The following is an 18715-nucleotide window of genomic DNA, read 5'->3' as shown; positions in this document are numbered from 1 at the left end:
TGAACACAACCATATGGCCTGGCATTTTTGGTTGCGGGGTTGATTGTTTCCGCGGACGTTGCTACAGCCAGTTTGAGGTAGAGCCAGCTGGTTCTTATTCTGGTAGCAGTTCCTCATAAGGTGACCTGGTTGACCACACTTGAAACACAACCCATCATTGGGAGTGGGAGAAGGAGCTCGAGGTGGTGCAGCTGGAGGTCTTGGCAGCCTAGGTGGGGGAGGCAATAGGGGTGCACAATAGACTGCCTTGGAGCAGGTGCAGTTGGACGGTACATACTATTGAGGATCCAGATCCGATGCTTCTGTGAGGGTTGGCCCGAAGATGAGCCAATGTCGCAGTTGCGCCTGAGAGAGCCCTGGTGTTCCTACAAACCAGTTTCCACTTGGATGGCCTTGTTTACCAAGGTGGCGAAATTAGTAAAGTCATGCACAAGGAGTGCCAGCTTGATGTTTGCTTGGAGTCCATCACGGAACTTTTCCTGTTTGTGAGCATCAGTGGCAATATCTTCTTTAGCCTAGCGGGATAAGTCCAGAAACTCCCATTGATAAGCATCCATAGTCTTGTTGCCTTGGGTGAGGTTGCGGAACTCGCGCATCTTCCTATCCATAATTCCTAGAGAAATGAAGCGGGCAAGGAAAGCAACTTGAAAATCCGGCCAAGTGATGACCGTTCCAGCAGGTTGGGTATGCATGTGGGTGTCCCACCATTGAGCAGTGGGGCCCTTGAGGAAGAAGGATGCAAAGGTGACATAGCTAGCAGGGGCTACATCAACAGACTCCATCTCATAGGTGATGACGCAGAGCCAATCATTAGCATCCAGGGGATGGGTTGAGCTGCGGTAGATGGTTGGGTTGAGATGCATCAAGTCCTGCAGAGTTACTAGGGCTGGCTGTTGATTCGTATTGGGACGAGGAAACTGAGCCATCATATTCTCCATGAACTGTCGATTCAACTCAAACTGGTGGATCGTTCCAGCCATGTACTCGGGTGGTGGTGGGGAGTTGCCACCATGACCATGACCAGCGGGTCTAACCATCCTACTTAACACAACAGGGGTAGTTTAGCATTGAGAAATTTGCAAAGACAAAGAATCATTCCCAATGAAACAAGCATAATGAAAGAAGTATGGTGGATACAACATAGTAGTCAAACACGACATGCAGATCCATACATAAGTTCAGTTACAAGCCATAGGTACTTGTTCAGAAAGGGAAAGGGTAGTATAGACCATCTAGGTGGTGCGCAGGCATGCGGTGGAGGGATACAACAACAAGACATAGCGATATGCTACATCACCGTCAGGGAAAACCTCTGAAGTCAGGCAGCTGCCAGTGACGAAAAGCCAGACGGCTCTCGAGGGAAGGAGGATGCGCTCCATGGCAGCTCTGGTGTATCAGCTGATCCCCGAACAGGAGAAGAGGTCCACGAGCAGGGGTATCACCCCCGACATTAGGCCACACAAGACCTGGTGGCATCTCTGTCCTGCGCGAGTAAAGGATGAACGATGGCTGAATCCCTATGCTGACTACTAGACACATTTGTATCACAGTGTCGTAATGGCGTGGACGCGTTACAACTCGACAGTCAAAGCTCGAACAGTGCGGTCCAAAACCACAATGTACCAAACCAAAAACTAAGGGTTGTAACGACGACTCATGTAGGGGGTACATGCAGTAGTGTGGCACGTAGTCTCATCCCCAGCTTGGGGGTACGGAAAGTTTCTGAACATAGTCTAATCCCCAGCTGGGGGGTACAGAATGTATCTGAACCCAGTCTCCTACAAGTAGGGATGCTCTCTATAGAAGTAGGTGACAACAACATAGGCAACATCCTGGACTGCCATCTCAGCGGTCACTCCAACACCCTCAAAGGTGTGCAATTCGTGGCTGGAGTTGTTTCACTAATCATAGATATCAACCTTAGCACGGTACATCTCCTAGTTGAACTCGTGGTAGTCCTCATACACGGTGTACTCAGGATACCAGAAATATCCCACCTGGGTCAAGACATCGAGTAGAATGGTTAGGAACCCAGGCATGTCGACCGCCATGGTCTGGCGCACGATCTGCGATGCAGGACGCATCTAAAACAAAGAAGTTCAACGATGTCAAATGACAGTGTGCATAATATTCAGAATACACTTCAAAGGAATAATTGCAGAAAATCCAGCTCTCCGGGTGAATGTGATCACGAGATCCTAATGTTAGAGTTAGCAAATTCGTTTAACCCGAATAGAAGAGAGATTAGAGTCCCAGAGTATAGACGAGGAATAAAAGATCCTAATACCATCCAATGGCGACGTGGGCCCGTAAGCCACACATCCATGTTAGTAAAAGTTTTGCAATGACTAGACTCGACTTCTGCCAAGAAGTTTTGATGGGGGATCCCTGCAGGCAGTCAGCTCTGATACCAACTTGTGACGGCCCCCATTCATTCATACATGCAAACGTGTGCGATCAAGATCAGGGACTCATGAGAAGATATCACAACACAACTCTAAACACAAATAAAAGGATACAAGCTTAATATAGAAGCCAGGGGCCTCTAGGGCTTGAATACATAAGCTTGAAACAAACGAGTCAGCGGAAGCAACAATATCGGAGTACAGACATTAAGTTAAACAAGGTGCCTTAAGATGGCTAGCACAAACATGGATACAGATCGAAGAGGCACAGGCCACCTGCCTTGGATCCTCCTAAACTACTCCTCATCTTCGGTGGTCTGCACGTAGTAGTAGGCACTGTCGGAGTAGTGGTAGTCGTCATCGGTGGCATCTAGCTCCTAGGATCCGCCATAGGATTGCAGCAACCGGGGATAGAGGAAAATGGGGAAGCAAAGCAACCGTGAGTACTTATCCAAAGTACTGCAAGACTTACATCAGATCTACACTACATATATGCATCGGTATCAATAAAGGGGGTAGTATTTGTGGACTAAACTGTAGAATGCCAGAATAAGAGGGGGAGAAGCTAGTCCTATCGAAGACTATGCTTCTGGCAAACTCCATCTTGAAGTAGTAGAAGAGAGTAGATTGTAAGTGACAAGTGTCATTGTATAGCATAATCCTACCCGACGATCCTCTCCAGGACACCCTGTGAGAGAGCAATCACCGGGTTATATCTGTCACTAGAAAGGTTGTGTTTTTATTGAGTATCTGGTTTTAGTTATAAGGTCGAAGTACAACTCCAAGTCGTTCTGTTACCGTGGACACGTCTATTCGAATAGATCAATCTTCCCTGCAGGTTTGCACCACATTACCGCACATGATCGATCACTCTGGCCGCACACACCTTCCTGGCTAATGCCCGGCCTTGGAAGATCAACACGTCGCAGCCCTACCTAGGATCAACAGAGAGGCCAACATGCCGGTCTAAATCCTAAGCACGCGGTGGTCTTGGGCCCATCGCCCATTGCATTCCAGCAAGTTGTCAGGGCGGCCGGATCAGTCCTGGAAACCTCCATTACAAAGGCAGGTGCTTTACACGGACCACCCGAGCGTGCGCCGCTTAGTCGCTGACGTCTGGAAAGTTTTGGCTGATACTACGACGCCGGTTGGCCATATCTTGTCCCGCGTGGAGGTTAGTGAGTATAGGTCAATACCAACTCATATCAAATACCCAATCTCGTTAAGCGCATTATTTTGATATAACCGCGAACACCGACCAGCGACTAGGCCCGCCTCTCTCCTGGGTGGTCTCAACCTGCCCTATCGCTCCACCTCAATGTATCAATCGGGGGCCGTCGGGAACCCAAGCCCACCACTACCTGGATGGAACCACCTGTCCCTTCAGCCCCCACATCCGGACAGTAACATAAGTATGTATTAGTATATAGCATATACCCGTGATCACCTCCCGAAGTGATCACGACCTGATATTATACCATGGAAGACGAACAAGAATGTAGGGACACTTATGTAATACTAGCATCCTATACTAAGCATTTAGGATTGCAAGTAAAGGTAATAGCAAAGACAGGCTATGCAGCAGAATAGGATCATCCAGAAAGTTGTAACAACTACACTACTGTAATGCAAGTAGTAGAGAGAACGAGTAGGCGGTATCTAGATGATCAAGGAGGTTTGGCTTGCCTGGAAGCTCTATGGAGAAGGACAGGTCGTCAAGAGTGTAGTCAACGTCAGGAGGTGCGGCGCCAGTATCGAAGTCTAACAAATAGAAAATGGGGAAGAAACAATAAATACAATGCAAACACATGCATGAAGATGCATGACAAGGCAATAAGCGGTGCTAGGTGTGACCTAACGCAGTACTAGGTGATACCAACGAAGGGGGAAAACATTCGGGAAAGTATTCCCGGAGTTTAGCATTTTCGGACAAATGAAACGGAGGGGGACGGTTCCATGTTCTCTATGATAGTGGAACATGACAGATGAACGGCGTGCGTATTGGGAATTGTCACGTTTTTCTGAGCAACTTTCATGTATAAAGTATTTTCATCCGAGTTACGAATTATTTTATATTAATTTTCAAAGTTTTATTTCAATTTCTGGACTAAACAGATTTAATTAAATTCTAAAATCATTTATTGCGTCATCATGACGTCAGCGGTCAACGCTGATCGTTGACTGGTCGAACTGACAAGTGGGACCCACTGTGATAGTTACATTAAACTAACTAGTAGTTTAATTAGTTTAATTAGGTGATTTGGTTAATTAAGTTTAATAAGATTAATTAAACCAAATTAATTAAGTTAATTATTTCACTAATTTATTTATTTAATATTTATTTTAATTCATTTATTTATAAAAAACCATTTTTTGTTTCTTTGGGGCGTCGGCCCCAGTGTTCAATGGCAAAGGGGCCTAGCGGACGTGCGGGCGCCGAGCGCACGCCCAGGCCATTAGGGGGGCGTCGGCCATGGCAGGACGTCTACGAGGCACGGCCGGGCGTACACAGTAGGGTGGAGTGGCGCTACAGCGAGCATGCGCGGCGAGGTGCGGAGGCTGCGGCAGCAGCGGCGAGGGCGATCAGTGAGTGGGGACGCGCGACAGGGCACGGTGGGGGGGAGGGGAGAAGAGCAGCGACGAGGGCCGGCCGGCCAGCGGCGAATAGCGGCAGCTGGCGAGGCTGACCGGGCGACCCTGGCGAGACTGAGCGGGCGACCCAGGCGGCAGCAGCCGGCGCGGGGCGATGCCAGCGGCACGGTCGCGGGGTGAAGAACGCTACAGGGGCGCGGTCACATGCTGGCTCACACAACGAGGCGAGCAGGGGAGGGCCTAGGGAGGAGGCGGCGATGAGCTCGCGGCGGGGCGAGGTGCAGTGCGGGGGACCAGTGGTGGGTGGCGCTGGCGCGGGGTGCAGGGGAAGAGGGGAGAGGAGGGGGCGCGTGCTCACGGGCGGAGTAGAGGTTCGGGTCGGCGAGGCTCGCAGGAGCCGACTCAAGGAGGCGATGGGCAATGGCGTAGGGCGGCGACGATGGCGTCGGCGGGTCGGTTTCCCCTGATCCAAGAATCGCGGGAGAGGGGGAGAGAGCATGGGGGTGGCGCTTGGGTTTGCGGGGAGTGGGGGGATAAGGTGGCCAGAGGGGGAAGTTGGGCCGGCTGGGCTGGGCCGGCTGGAGTGGCTAGGTGGGCCGGTTGGCCCGGGGGGTCTTTTTTTCTCTTTTAATTATTTTATTTCTTTTCTATTTATATTTTATTTTTATTTATTATAGTTTTATAAATCACAAAGTAAATTCCTAAATCAGTGTTACAACATCCCACTACCACAAAAAGTTTTACCCCAAAATAATTTAATTTAGTATTTTATAAAATACAAAAGGCATTTAATTGGTGGTTTTACCTACTGTTTTGATTATGTAGAGCATTTAAACATTTTATAAAAATGGTTTCACCACCATTATTACTTATGAATTATTTGTCACATTTAGAACATAAAAGTCTTAATGTGTGAAAACTTTTATTGGTTGCCTTTATTTTTAATTTGAATTTTGAATCGGTTTTGAATTAACGCGAGATTAACATCAGTAATCGTGGTGACGTGGCATCATTAGTAGAGGGTTAATGTAGCTTAATTATCCGTGTGTTACATCTAAGAAAAAAAAGAAAAAGAAAAATGATAGAACTTTGCATGCTTGAACCTGTGATAGAGAAACCTTCTCAGAATCATAATGATGTTTCTATTTCTGATGCTGAGACACAGTCTGGTAATGAACATCCACCTGGTGATAATGATAACGATGAGGTTCATGTTGACGCTCAACCAGACAATGATAAAGAACATGATAATGATGTAGAATTAGAGCCTGCTGTTGATCTTCATAAACCACCTCCAAAGAATAAAAGATATGATAAAAGGGATTTCGTTACTAGAAAACATGGTAAAGAAAGAGAACCATAGGTTCAGAAACCCATGCCTTCTCCTAGGAAGCCTCCAAAAAACAAGGACGAGGAGGATTTTGAGCGTTTTGTTGAGATGCTTAGATCCATCTTTTTACGAACATTCTTGACAGATATTTTGAAAATGCCTCTGCCGGTGTCAAAACCGGCGGATCTCGGGTAGGGGGTCCCGAACTGTGCGTCTAAGGCGGATGGTAACAGGAGGCAGGGGACACGATGTTTTACCCAGGTTCAGGCCCCCTTAATGGAGGTAAACCCTACGTCCTGCTTGATTATTCTTGATAATATAGTAGTACAAGAGTTGATCTACCACGAGATCAGAGAGGCTAAAACCTAGAAGCTAGCCCATGGTATGATTGTATGTTGTCCTACGGACTAAAACCCTCCGCTTTATATGGACACCGGAGGGGGCTAGGGTTACAAAGAGCTGGTTACAAGGAAGGAGATCTACATATCTGTATTGCCAGGCTTGCCTTCCACGCCAAGGAGAGTCCCAACCGGACATGGGACGAAGTCTTCAATCTTGTATTTTCATAGTCCAACAGTCCGGCCAAAGGATATAATCCGGCTGTCCGGATAACCCCTAATCCATGACTCCCTCAGTAGCCCCTGAACCAGGATTCAACGACGATGAGTCCGTCGTGCAGATTGTCTTCGTCATTGCAAGGCGGGTTTCCTTCTCCGAATACTTCATAGAAGATTTTGAGCACGAGGATCGTGTCCGGCTCTGCAAAATATGTTCCACATATCACCGTCGAGGGAATAATATTTACACAAGTCTAATCTGCTGACGTTCCCCATAGTGTGACATCACACCACAGCCAGGTCTTTATTCGAATCGTTTTTCATAACCTGTCTCAGCGTGTTTCGCGAGGCGGTTTCCTTGGCACATCTTGTCGAAGCAGAGATCGTGTCCCCTTATTACGGGATTCCCATTAATACGGACATGGGTAACCCAACCGCGCCATCAATTACGGTGGTTGGGGGATAAGCAAGTTTTACCAGGCTGGTGGGGGCGCATAGTTTTGTCCGCCCTTATAAAGGGATAAGGTCTCACCTTTTTCTACCCACGCCTTCTTCCTCCTTGCTCATCCATTCTCGCGCACTCGAGCTCCAGCGCCCAAGTCCACATCCTTCTCCTCAACTATCTCCAAACATGTCCGGAGCGGGAGGCAAGTGGATGGCCTCCTCCGTCATGGAGCGACACATAAAAAACCTACGTGGAGCCGGATACTTAGCCGTGGATATCATGCACCGGCTGCCATCCGCAGGGCAGATCGTCCCTACCCCGGAACCTCATGAAAGGATGGTTTTCCTCCCGCACTTCGTCCGCGGACTGGGGTTTCCCCTCCATCCATTCGTCCGGGGCCTTATGTTCTATTCTGGGCTGGACTTTCATGATCTGGCTCCGAATTTCATCCTCAACATCTCGGCGTTCATCGTCGTTTGCGAGGCCTTTCTCCGCATCCGGCCCCACTTCGGCCTATGGCTGAAGACCTTCAATATCAAGCCGAAGGTAGTAGGCGGCCAACAAGCGGGATGCGGCAGAGCCATGGTGGGCAAGATGCCCAACGTTACATGGCTCGAGGGCTCCTTCGTGGAGACCATAAAGGGGTGGCAATCGGGGTGGTTCTACATCACCGAGCCGCGCGACACCAACTGGGTGGCGGCCCCCGAGTTTCGATCCAGAATCCCCACGTGGCTCACTTCCTGGAAGGAGAAGGGCCTGTCTTGGGGCTCATCGGTGGAGCTGGACAGACTCCAGAAGTGTATCCGGAACATGACAAGCAAGAAACTTAAGCTTGTCAACATAGTCCAGGTCATGCTCTTCCGCCGGATCCTCTCGTGTCAACAATGGGCTTTCAATTTATGGGAGTTCGACCCGGCCCAGCACCAGACTCTGCGCGAGCTCTTCGACACGACGCATAAGGGCGTCTGAAAGGTGTTGTTCAAAGGCGCCGAGGTACCCCCTTCTCTTACCGAGGACCATGGGCTAAGCGCCCTGCGAATCCAGTAAGCTCTGTACACAGGTTAGGCTATTTATTTCCCATAGCTTAACCATGTGCCGGGTCTGAGCTCCCATGCCTTTGACAGGACTGGGTGGAGACATCGGAGCAGATTAACTGTCTGGCCCCTCTGCCCGAAGACCCTGCAGACGCTCTCCTGACGGAGATGCGGACTTCGGCTCCTTATGAGGTGCTGGAGAAGACCAAGAAGAAGGCCACGAGAACCCGAAAGAGTCCCGGAGCCAGGTGGTATCGGACACATCATCTGATAACTCCGAGACGCACTCCTCCCGTGAAAACGAGAACAAAGATGAAGATTCTCCCCCTCCAGCCGGGGAGACAAGAAAAGGAAGGCCTCCACAGCCGGGGAGGCCAAAGGGTCCAAGAAGGGAAGGACTCTCCTTCCAGACTGCTCCACCACCGCCGACGATGGCGAAGATGAGTGGCTGCTCAGGGCCAAGTCCCTGGCGAAGTCATAAGTATTCGTATACCAGAGTAACTCATAGCATACTTTTGTTGCACTGCTTCTCCTAACGTCAAATATGATTATGCAGTCCGCCCCAAGCCCATATTGACGTATCCTCATCGGACGGCTCCTTGGACTCGTCGGACGTGAATAGTGATACACTTCCAACCGCCTCCTCTCCTTGCCCTACGGACAATGCCAAGGTATTGTCTCAAGGGGCACCGAGCCAGGGTGAGATAGTCCCGGACGCGCCTCAAGGAGACCTTTCGGACTCCAGGAGCAACAGGAGCAAGGCTCCCAGGGGCTCCAAGTTTGGCCCTTAGCCGAACACCGCGCCGGAACCTCCAGTGGTTCCGGACTCGGCCAGGCGGCCCCCTTGCAAGAGGGGCAAGCCGTCCGTGCCGGTGACCTCTGTCCATCCAGAGGCACCGGACGACCTGCTGGGAGCGCTTCGCGTCGCTTCCATCGATGAAGAGCACCGCACTATTATGAGTGCGGTGATCAAGAAGGTTCAGTCCGCCAAGAGCGGACTGACTGAAGCCTATGCCAGCCTTCTAACAGGCTTTGAGGTAAGTATTTAAAATATAGGAAAAATATTACCGCATGGACAGTAGCCCCTGATGATCTGTTTGGTGTTCAGAAAGAAAAGCCAAATGGAGGATCAAATAATATCTGCAGGATTCTAATATAAGTATGTCTGTATGAGTATGTAGGCTTCGCTGCTGACCTCTGCCGCACTGACTGCGGAGGTCGCCGCACTGAAGCAGAACCTCGAGCGGACCGAGAAAGAGCTCGGCCTTATTAAGAGGCAGCTCGAGGAGAACAAAGGTAAGTAATACCTTGTCTATATAAAAAAGAAAATGTGGTTGTGAAATGACAGGATCATCATGAATGTGCCAGGGGCCACGACCGAAGTGGCGACCCTGAAGCAAGCGTTGTCCGAGGCCGAAAACAAAGCGGCCAAGGAGCTCACTGAGCGGCAGAAACAAGAGGCACGGGTGGGCGAGGTGCAGCAAGAGCTCCAGGCTCTCGTGAAGAAACACGAGACTTTGGAGCTTGACTCGAAGATGCGAGAGTCCGAGCTTGTTGCGGCCCTCGAGAGCACAAAGCATGCCAAGGCTGAAGCCCAAAAGGCCCTCCAGGAAATTGAGGCGATGAGGAAGATAGCGGCGGGTAAGGCATTCAATATGCAAAGCAAGCATGTGAAAGTAAATTACTTGTTACTTACCCGAGTCAGGAGCTCTCGAGGAGCATTCGCAGATTTGCCCCGCAGCGTGTCGGATGCCGCGAAATATTACCAGGACGAGGAGGGAAGCTCGGCGGAGAAGTTGTTCTAGTCTCAGTATAATGGGACCGAACACCCGATGCCTATGAGCGACCAGCTGAAGCAACTGGTCGAGCTGCTCAAGGCGGCCGAATAGGCCATGAGGGGCCTTATAGTCCGGATGTGGCCTGGCGACTCCCTTTCCAACAACTACTTCGGCCTGGTGAGGCGGCTTGTGGACGCTTGCCCCCGGTTGGAAGTCATCAAGCGGTCCGTCTGCATCGAAGGTGCCCCCCGGGCTTTTGCCCATGCGAAGGTGCACTGGGCCAAGATGGATGCCGAGAAGGTGGTGAAGGAGGCATCGCCGCAGGGCAAGGAGCATCGCCACCCCGAAATGTATTATGAGGGTGTCCTGAAGGGTGCCCGTCTTGTGGCGGACGATTGTGCGAAGGATGTAATTTTTGAACGAACTTGCTCGTGTGATCCTGTACTATGAAAACTTGTTCATATGCGCTATGCAACGCTTGTTTGAATTTAAAATATTACCTTCTGTGCGGCTGTTTATGAAATCTGAGAGATGGCCAGTCGTCGGCTTCTGCCCCCATGCCCTGAGTGCTAGGGTGTTTGGGATAAATCTGAGCACTCTTTTTCCCATTGTTGGGTCCTTCGAGGGAGGTGCTCAACACAACGAACAAGGCAATCGGATTATAATGCTTTATCACTCTCACTTAGCCATAGAAGTCTACAATTTTAAATTTTGGCGAAGCCCCTAGTATTCGGAAGGCCGAATTCGGGGCTCTATACACGCCTTAAGCCGGACAAAGCCGACCCCTCGCTCTAAGAAGCATAAGTCTTTAGGGACTCGAGACCTCTCGAATAGCGACCGGCTCCCACCTTATCATGATAGTCAGGTTTAGCTTTCTCTACTGAGGTGCTTGCCCAGATGAACCGGGGCACAATCGCAGTAGTTCTCCCAGTGCTACCTTAGCCGATATAGCGGAACGTAAGGTACCAAAACATGGGAGCCGGGCAAACCCAACTATTGACCCAAGTCATGATTCGGAGCTGATGCATATAATGCTATAAGTTCGGGGTGCCGCACTGTTGAAAGTGTTCGGACTTCTCATGCCGTATTATGGGGTACGCCTAAGCCCGTGGCATATTGGCCATACCAAAGTGTACGGGTGCTGAATGTTGTGAATGAACATATATATATAAAGAAGAATAGAGAATGCGGTAATATTCTAGTGCTATGCATTGTTTATTCAAAAAGGTGCATCGAAGCAAAATGATACAAGTAGTGCGATAAGAAAAAAGTAGGACTATTTGACATGTCCCCTCCAAGGGCAACCTGAGGAATGGTATTTTAAGAAAGTATTTCACTCGTTATCAGAGACCACCTGGGAGTTCCGTGGTGCGACGTAGCTTTCTGCCTCCTTGGTTGTTGCATCGTGTGTCCGGCAATCGTACTGCCGGACGGGGTTTCCAGAGATTAAAGTCCTGAAAGAGAGAAAAATGACAAAGCGGGAAGCCCCTAGTGCGGTTGAGCCGTGTCTTGGGGCGTGCCGTAGTCGTGCCCCCCTCCCCACCTGCGCCCATGGTATTTTCAATGCGTAATTATGTACGCGTGGCACGGATTTCGCCGTTTGGCTGGGACTGGGGTGGGGGCCGCATTGCTATGCGAGCTCGGAACGTGCCAGGTGGTCTTGTTGCCGATTACTCCAGGCGCGCTTGAAGGTGTCCGGGTCTTTAATCGCCGAACTGCTGGATTTCCTTAAGAGGCTGCTTTGCGCTTCTACTGCAAGGGCCGGAGTGTGCTCGTCCATGCGGAGAGAGCGCTCTGTGTTTCCATTGACTGTGATGACCCCCTGAGGTCCTGGCATCTTGAGCTTGAGATATGCATAGTGCGGTACCGCGTTGAATCTCGCAAATGCGGTTCGCCCGAGCAGTGCATGATAGCCGCTGCGGAACGGGACTATATCGAAGATTAACTCCTCGCTTCGGAAGTGATCCGGGGATCCGAAGACCACTTTCAGTGTGACTGAGCCTGTGCAATGGGCCTCTACACCTGGTATGACGCCTTTGAAGGTCGTTTTTGTGGGTTTGATCCTTGAGGGGCCTATACCCATTTTGCGCACTGTGTCCTGATAAAGCAGGTTCAGGCTGCTGCCGCCGTCCATAAGGACTCGAGTGAGGTGAAATCCGTCGATGATTGGGTCTAGGACCGGTGCAGCGAATCCGCCATGACAGATACTAGTGGGATGGTCCCTGCAATCGAAGGTGATCGGACAGGAGGACCATGGGTTGAACTTTGGGGCGACCGGCTCCAATGCATATACATCCCTTAATGCACGCTTCCACTCCCTCTTGGGGATGTGGGTTGCATATATCATGTTCACCGTCCGCACTTGTGGGGTGAACCTATTCTGCCCTCCGGTGTTTGGCTGTCGGGGCTCCTCCTCGTCATCGCTATGTAGCCCCTTATCTTTGTTTTCGGCGTTTAACTTGCCGGCCTGCTTGAACACCCAACATTCCCTGTTGGTGTGGTTGGCTGGCTTGTCGGGGTGCCATATATATGGCACGAGCGATCGAGTATACAGTACAAACTGGACGGGCCCGGAGTGCTTCTTTCGAACGGCTTTTTCCGCTGACCGGGTTTAGAGCCTCTGAATCCGGCATTGACTGTCGTATCCTCGGTATTGCCGCTATTGACGCGGCATTTATGTTTGTTGTGACGTGACCTGCCATTGCTATCCTTGCTATCTGAAGTACCGTGGTTCTTTGATATGTTATTGCCGCGAGCCAGCCAGCTGTCTTCTCCCATGCAAAAGCGGGTCATGAATGTCGTGAGGGCTGCCATAGATTTCGGCTTTTCCTGGCCAAGGTGCCGGGCGAGCCACTCATCGCGGATGTTGAGCTTAAAAGCTGCTAGGGCCTCTGCATCCGGACAGTCGATGATTTGATTTTTCTTTGTCAGGAACCGTGTCCAGAATTGCCTGGCCGATTCCTCTAGCTGCTGAATTATGTGGCTCAAGTCATCGGCATCTGGTGGTCGCACATAAGTGCCCTGGAAGTTGTCGAGGAATGCGGCTTCCAGATCTTCCCAACAACCAATGGATTCTGCTGGCAGGCTATTGAGCCAATGCCGAGCTGGTCCTTTGAGCTTGAGTGGGAGGTATTTGATGGCGTGTAGATCGTCACCGCGGGCCACGTGGATGTGCAGGAGGAAGTCTTCGATCTATACCACAGGATCTGTTGTGCCGTCGTATGATTCGATATTTACAGGTTTGAAACACTCTGGGATTTGGTGATCCATTACTTCGTCTGTGAAGCATATGGGGTGTGCAGCGCCTCTGTAGTGGGCTATGTCGCGACGCAGCTCGAATGAGTCTTGTCCGCTGTGTTCGGCCCGGCCGGATTTACTTTTACTGTATCCGGCGTGACGGTTATCGTCTCACGTAGTGGTGCGCCCTCGTGATCCGTAGATCGATCTTGCGTGTTTTTCTTTGTCCTCCAATACGTATCGCAGGTCTAGCATGTTTCCCCGTGCCTTGTCATTCTTATTTGATTGGCGTTGGGGTGCGGGCTGAGTTTTTGGCTGAAATGCCTCTCTGTCGCGGCCACGAGGTGGCCGATCAGCCGCGTCATACGCTGGAGATGTAGGTTTTAATGCTTCCTCCTCCAGTCGGGGTAGCAACCTGCGCTTTGGGTAACTCTTGGAGGGGCGTTCGAGTTCATATTCCTCGGCCACAAGGACTTCAGTCCATCTGTCATCTAGCAAATCTTGATCAGCTTGAAGCCGCTGCTGCTTTTTCTTAAGGCTATTTGCCGTGGCTATAAGACGGTGCTTGAAGCACTCTTGCTCGGCGGGATCCTCTGGCACGACAAATTCGTCGTCGTCGAGGCTTGCCTCGTCTTCAGAGGGAGGCATGTAATTATCATCCTTCGCCTCTCCATCTGCCGCTCTCTCGGGAGGGCTGGCTTCTCCATCTTCCTGCTCTAAATCTTGCTGGAGGGGATTGTTGTCGTCTTCGGCACTGTCCGGAGTGCTATTATATCCTGTGCCGGTGTCACCGCTTTTGCTTTGGCAAGAGGGAGGCTTGTAATTATCATCCTCCGCCTCTCCATCTGCCGCTCTCTCGGGAGGGCTGGCTTCTCCATCTTCCTGCTCTAAATCCTGCTGGAGGGGATTGTTGTCGTCTTCGGCACTATCCGGAGTGCTATTATATCCTGTGCCAGTGTCATCGCTTTTGCTTTGGCGAGACTTAGAGCGGCGCCGCTGGCGTTGGCGCTTGGGTTGCTTCTTGGAGGGGTCATCCTCCGCTGTCCCATCGCCATTGCCTTCTTTGGGTGTGTCCACCATTTATATATCATATGATGAGGTGGCTGTCCAGTGCCCTGTGGTCAGTGGTTCCTCTTTGTCTCCCGCGTCGTCGTCCATACCGTCGATGTCTTCGGAGTCGAAGTCGAGCATGTCGGTCAAATTGTCGACAGTGGCTACTAAGTGGGTGGTGGGTGGGCGGCGAATTTCTTCGTCATCCGCATCCCAATCCTGCCGTACATAGTTCGGCCAGGACTCTCCTGACAGCATGTCGCCGAAGGGCGAGTGCCGAAATATATCCGCGGAGGTGAACTCCATGATTGGCGCCCAGTCAGATTCGATAGGCATGGGTGACGAAGCTATGTACCTAGGGTAGTGTCATGGATCTGTCCAAGAGGCCCGCCCCAAGGACATCTCTAAAAGAACCAGAAGCAGTCGGAGAGAAATCATCATCCACTCGACCATGAAGTTATGTTCCACTAGACAGCCTTGAAGACACTCGACCATGCGAACAACCATTCGAACATCAAAAGATGTGAAGACACTCACTCCGCAACGGTCGAGATTTAAGTCATAGCTTTATGGTCATTTATAGCACTTTACTCCAGACATTACCAGTAACGCTCCTCCTTTATGAACATTGAACCCTGTGTAACGGAGGGGAGCTGGGGTCCTGGCACACTCTATAAAGCCACCCCTCTCCTCTGGGACAAGGGTTCGCACCTTTTGTAATTCACACGCGTATATCCAGTCGACCGCCTCCGGGCTCCGAGACCTAGGGCTGTTACTTCCTCCGAGAAGGGCCTTAAATCGCAAAACTCACGTATACATCACCTCCATAGCTAGGATCTTGCCTCTACATTCCTACCCCCCTATTCTACTATCAGGCTTAGAACCACGACAATTGGCGCGCACCGTGGGGTAGGTGTCTTAGCGACTTGTTGGAGAAGTTGCAATTTTTCCGATCCCCTTCATCATGGTTCTAGGCGGAGGTTTGGCTGAGGGCCGCGAGATCCGTCTCGGCGCGCTCGTGTTTGTCGCCGACGACTCCGCTTGGCTTCAAGAGGCTCCACTCGACATCGACGCACTCCCCGTCTGCGGGGCGACGCACTTTCGCGCGTGCGTCCGCGGTGTCCTTCTACGGCAGCTGTCGACTCAGTATCAGTCGGCTCCAGCAGCTTTCCCCCTCCCTGCGGCCCGCCGGAGCAAATGTTCCAGTCGGTCGAGGCTTCAGCGGTGGGTGAAGCATGCGGTGGCTCGCCAGTCGGCCACCCCTCAAGTCGCGGCAATCGAGCCCGACGAAACTCACTACGGCTTGTTCGATTTGTCGACTGTCTCCGTAGAGACTGCATCCGAGTGCGGTAGCAGCGACCCAGCGGCAGAAGTTTTGATGGACAATGGACCACGCGGTCCTCCTGGCTTCACCCGTGAAGACGGAGGTGATGTGGACGGCGATCCGTCGTGCGTTCATGAAGAGTACCGTCCCAAACCCCTCCCTTCGCAGCAGAGGGAGGAACTTCATACTCCTATTGTTGGAGAAACCCTGAGGCCCCGGCCTTGAAGCAGGCGCGCTTAGCCAACTTGGCTGAGCGCACTCGACTGGAGAACCTCCAGCGCGCACTCAACGATCGCGCTCGGCAGCATGCTCCCGAATCTAGTCGACGCCAACTTTTTCCACATCCGACTCAGGTATACCGAACCCCGATCCAGAATCTAGCAGCTGCTGCCCGGATAGCGGAGTCGATCCAACCTTCCCAGTCAGAAGGTGGCCGAGGTCTCGTGCAGATCTGATCTTTGCTCCGGGCGGCGGGAGAACAGAATACAGCCGTATATCAATCGCGGAATAGGATCCATAGCAGATCCGTGGTTGCAGACACAGTTCAGTCGCCCACAGCCCAAGATCGCCCCCGAGGTGTGAAGGACGTGGAGATCGACGAGATCAGTACAGAAACCATGAGCAGTATGATCACCAAGTCAATCGCGATGATCATCGTCGAGTGCCCACGCCTCCCCCAAGGAGTGGGTCGTACGTGCCTCGGCAACATGAAGACAGGCGCCCTCACAGTGTTGGGCGGGGATTCCAGTCGACCCCAGGGAGCTAGGCTTTGATGTGAGATCTATTCTCGTTCAGGGCTTGGTAGATAGAAACAGAGCTCACCGAGAGGGCCATGACAGGGATCCGCAAACCAGCAGAAGGGTGCATGTCTCAGGTCTAAAGTGCTTCAGCAGAGCCACCAGGGCTGCAGTGATTCCCCCCAACTTCAGGTTGGCGACTGGAGTCAGTAAGTTCACTAGTGAGTCCAAGCCCGACACTTGGCTTGAAGACTACCGAGTGGCTGTCCAGATTGGTGGCGGCAATGATGAAGTGGCCATAAAACACCTTCCTCTGATGTTGGAGGGCTCGCCTAGAGCATGGCTGAATCAGTTGGCACCTAGCAGTATTTATACTTGGGAAGATCTCACCCGAGTGTTTGTCAGAACATTCGAGGGCACTTGCAAATGGCCAGCAGGTTTGACAGAATCACAGTGTTGTGTTCAGAAACCGAATGAAACTTTGAGGGATTATATCCAGAGATGGATCACCCTGCACCACACGGTGGAGGATGTGTCTGATCATCAGGTGATTTGTGCATTTAAGGAAGGTGTCAGGTATCGGGTGTTGAATCTGAAATTCGGTCGGACAGGAAATATGACTCTGACTTGGATGATGGAGATTGCCACCAAGTATGCCAATGGCGAAGAAGAAGAATGACTCCGGAGTGGCAAGCACAAAGCAGTCGCGCATGAAGCCGAAGGAGGAAACTCCGGTCGGAAACAGAAGCGCAAGGCCGAGCCAGCTTCTCCTGGTGAAGCCTTAGCCGTGGTTCAAGGAAAGTTCAAGGGGAAGCCCAAAGGGCCGTGGAACCCCATGAAAGTAAAAGATCAAGATGGAAATGACGTGCTGGATCTGCCGTGCCACATCCACACCAAAAAAGATGAAGAGGGTAATTTCATTTATCCGAAACACACCATTTCGCAGTGTCAACTCCTAATCCAACAATTCTGAGAGAAACAACCCAAGGAAAAGGAGAAGGAAGCAGACAAGGCTGAGGGTGAGGAAGAAGATGATGATGGTTATCCCCACGTGAATTCCACTCTAATGATTTTTGTTGACGTTGAGAGCAAAAGTCGATTGAAAGTCATCAACAGAGAAGTGAACATGGTCACTCCGGTGACACCCAGTTATTTGAAGTGGTCACAGACTGCCATTACATTCGACCAGTCTGATCATCCAGCACACATAGCCACCCCTGGGAGGCAAGCACTGGTGGTCGACCCGGTGGTCGAAGGAACTCGACTGACAAAGGTCTTGATGGATGGTTGCAGTGGCCTGAACATACTGTATGCAGAGACATTGAAGGGAATGGGCATTCCGATGTCCAGGCTCAGTGAAAGCAATATGAGTTTCCATGGGGTCATTCCAAGCAAGAAGGCCACATCACTCGGCCAGATTGCTTTCGATGTGGTTTTCAGTGATTCCAAGAATTACCGCAAAGAAAAGTTGACATTTCAAGTTGTGGATTTCTAGAGTGCCTATCATGCCATTCTGGGCAGGCCAGCTTATGCACATTTTATGGCTCGACCATGTTACGTGTACCTCAAATTGAAAATGCCTGGTCCGAAAGGGGTGATCACTATCACTAGTAATCGGAAGAAGGCAGAAGAGTGCTTTCAGAAGGGTTCAAAGATCGCCGATGCACAGATGGCCATGGTAGAATTGCAAGAATACCAGAAAAATGCAGATTCGAGTGATTTGTTGCGGGCCAAGAAGCCAGCCACAGATTCAACATTCCAGTCGTCCGGTGAAACGAAGTCGATTCACATTCACCCGACAGACCCCAATGCTGCTCCGACTCAGATTTCAACCACACTCGACTCCAAATAGGAAGAAGCGCTCATCCAGTTCCTCCGTGAGAACTAGGACATCTTTGCATGGAAACCTTCGGACATGCCGGGTGTTCCCAAGGGACTGTCTGAGCATCATTTGCGAGTCGATCCAAAAGTGAAACTAGTCAAAGAACATCTTCGACGGTCTGTCATACAGAAGAGAAAGGCAATCGGTGAAGAGGTGGCTCTGCTTTTGGCAGCTGAGTTTATCCGAGAGATTTACCACTCTGAGTGGTTAGCCAATGTTGTCATGGTCCCAAAGAAGGACGACTCACTTCGCATGTGCATTGACTTCAAGCATATCAATCAGGCCTGCCCGAAAGATCACTTTCCTCTCCCCGCATCGACTAGATAGTCGATTCAACTGAGGTG

The 18715-nt window shown here is 51.0% G+C and overlaps 1 protein-coding gene across 1 annotated transcript; it reads right to left on the bottom strand.

Moving 5' to 3' along the window:
• Window positions 1-515: 515 nt before the first annotated feature.
• Window positions 516-980, bottom strand: LOC147985506 (uncharacterized). The gene has a single exon (XM_087541610.1). The coding sequence runs from the start codon at window positions 978-980 to the stop codon at window positions 516-518; it is 465 nt and encodes a 154-aa protein (XP_087397736.1).
• Between the last annotated feature and the right edge of the window lie 17735 nt (window positions 981-18715).

The sequence above is a fragment of the Triticum urartu genome, chromosome 2A, assembly GCF_056163025.1.
Source record: "Triticum urartu cultivar PI428250 chromosome 2A, HENAU_Tu73, whole genome shotgun sequence".
Lineage (NCBI taxonomy): Eukaryota > Viridiplantae > Streptophyta > Magnoliopsida > Poales > Poaceae > Triticum > Triticum urartu.
Note: the sequence above shows the minus strand (reverse complement) of the source record. Positions and strands in the feature narration are given on the sequence as shown.

What these genes read in the sequence shown, in the direction of transcription:
- LOC147985506 (XM_087541610.1), bottom strand. Translation starts at nt 980, where the DNA reads ATGGCTGGAACGATCCACCAGTTTGAGTTGAATCGACAGTTCATGGAG.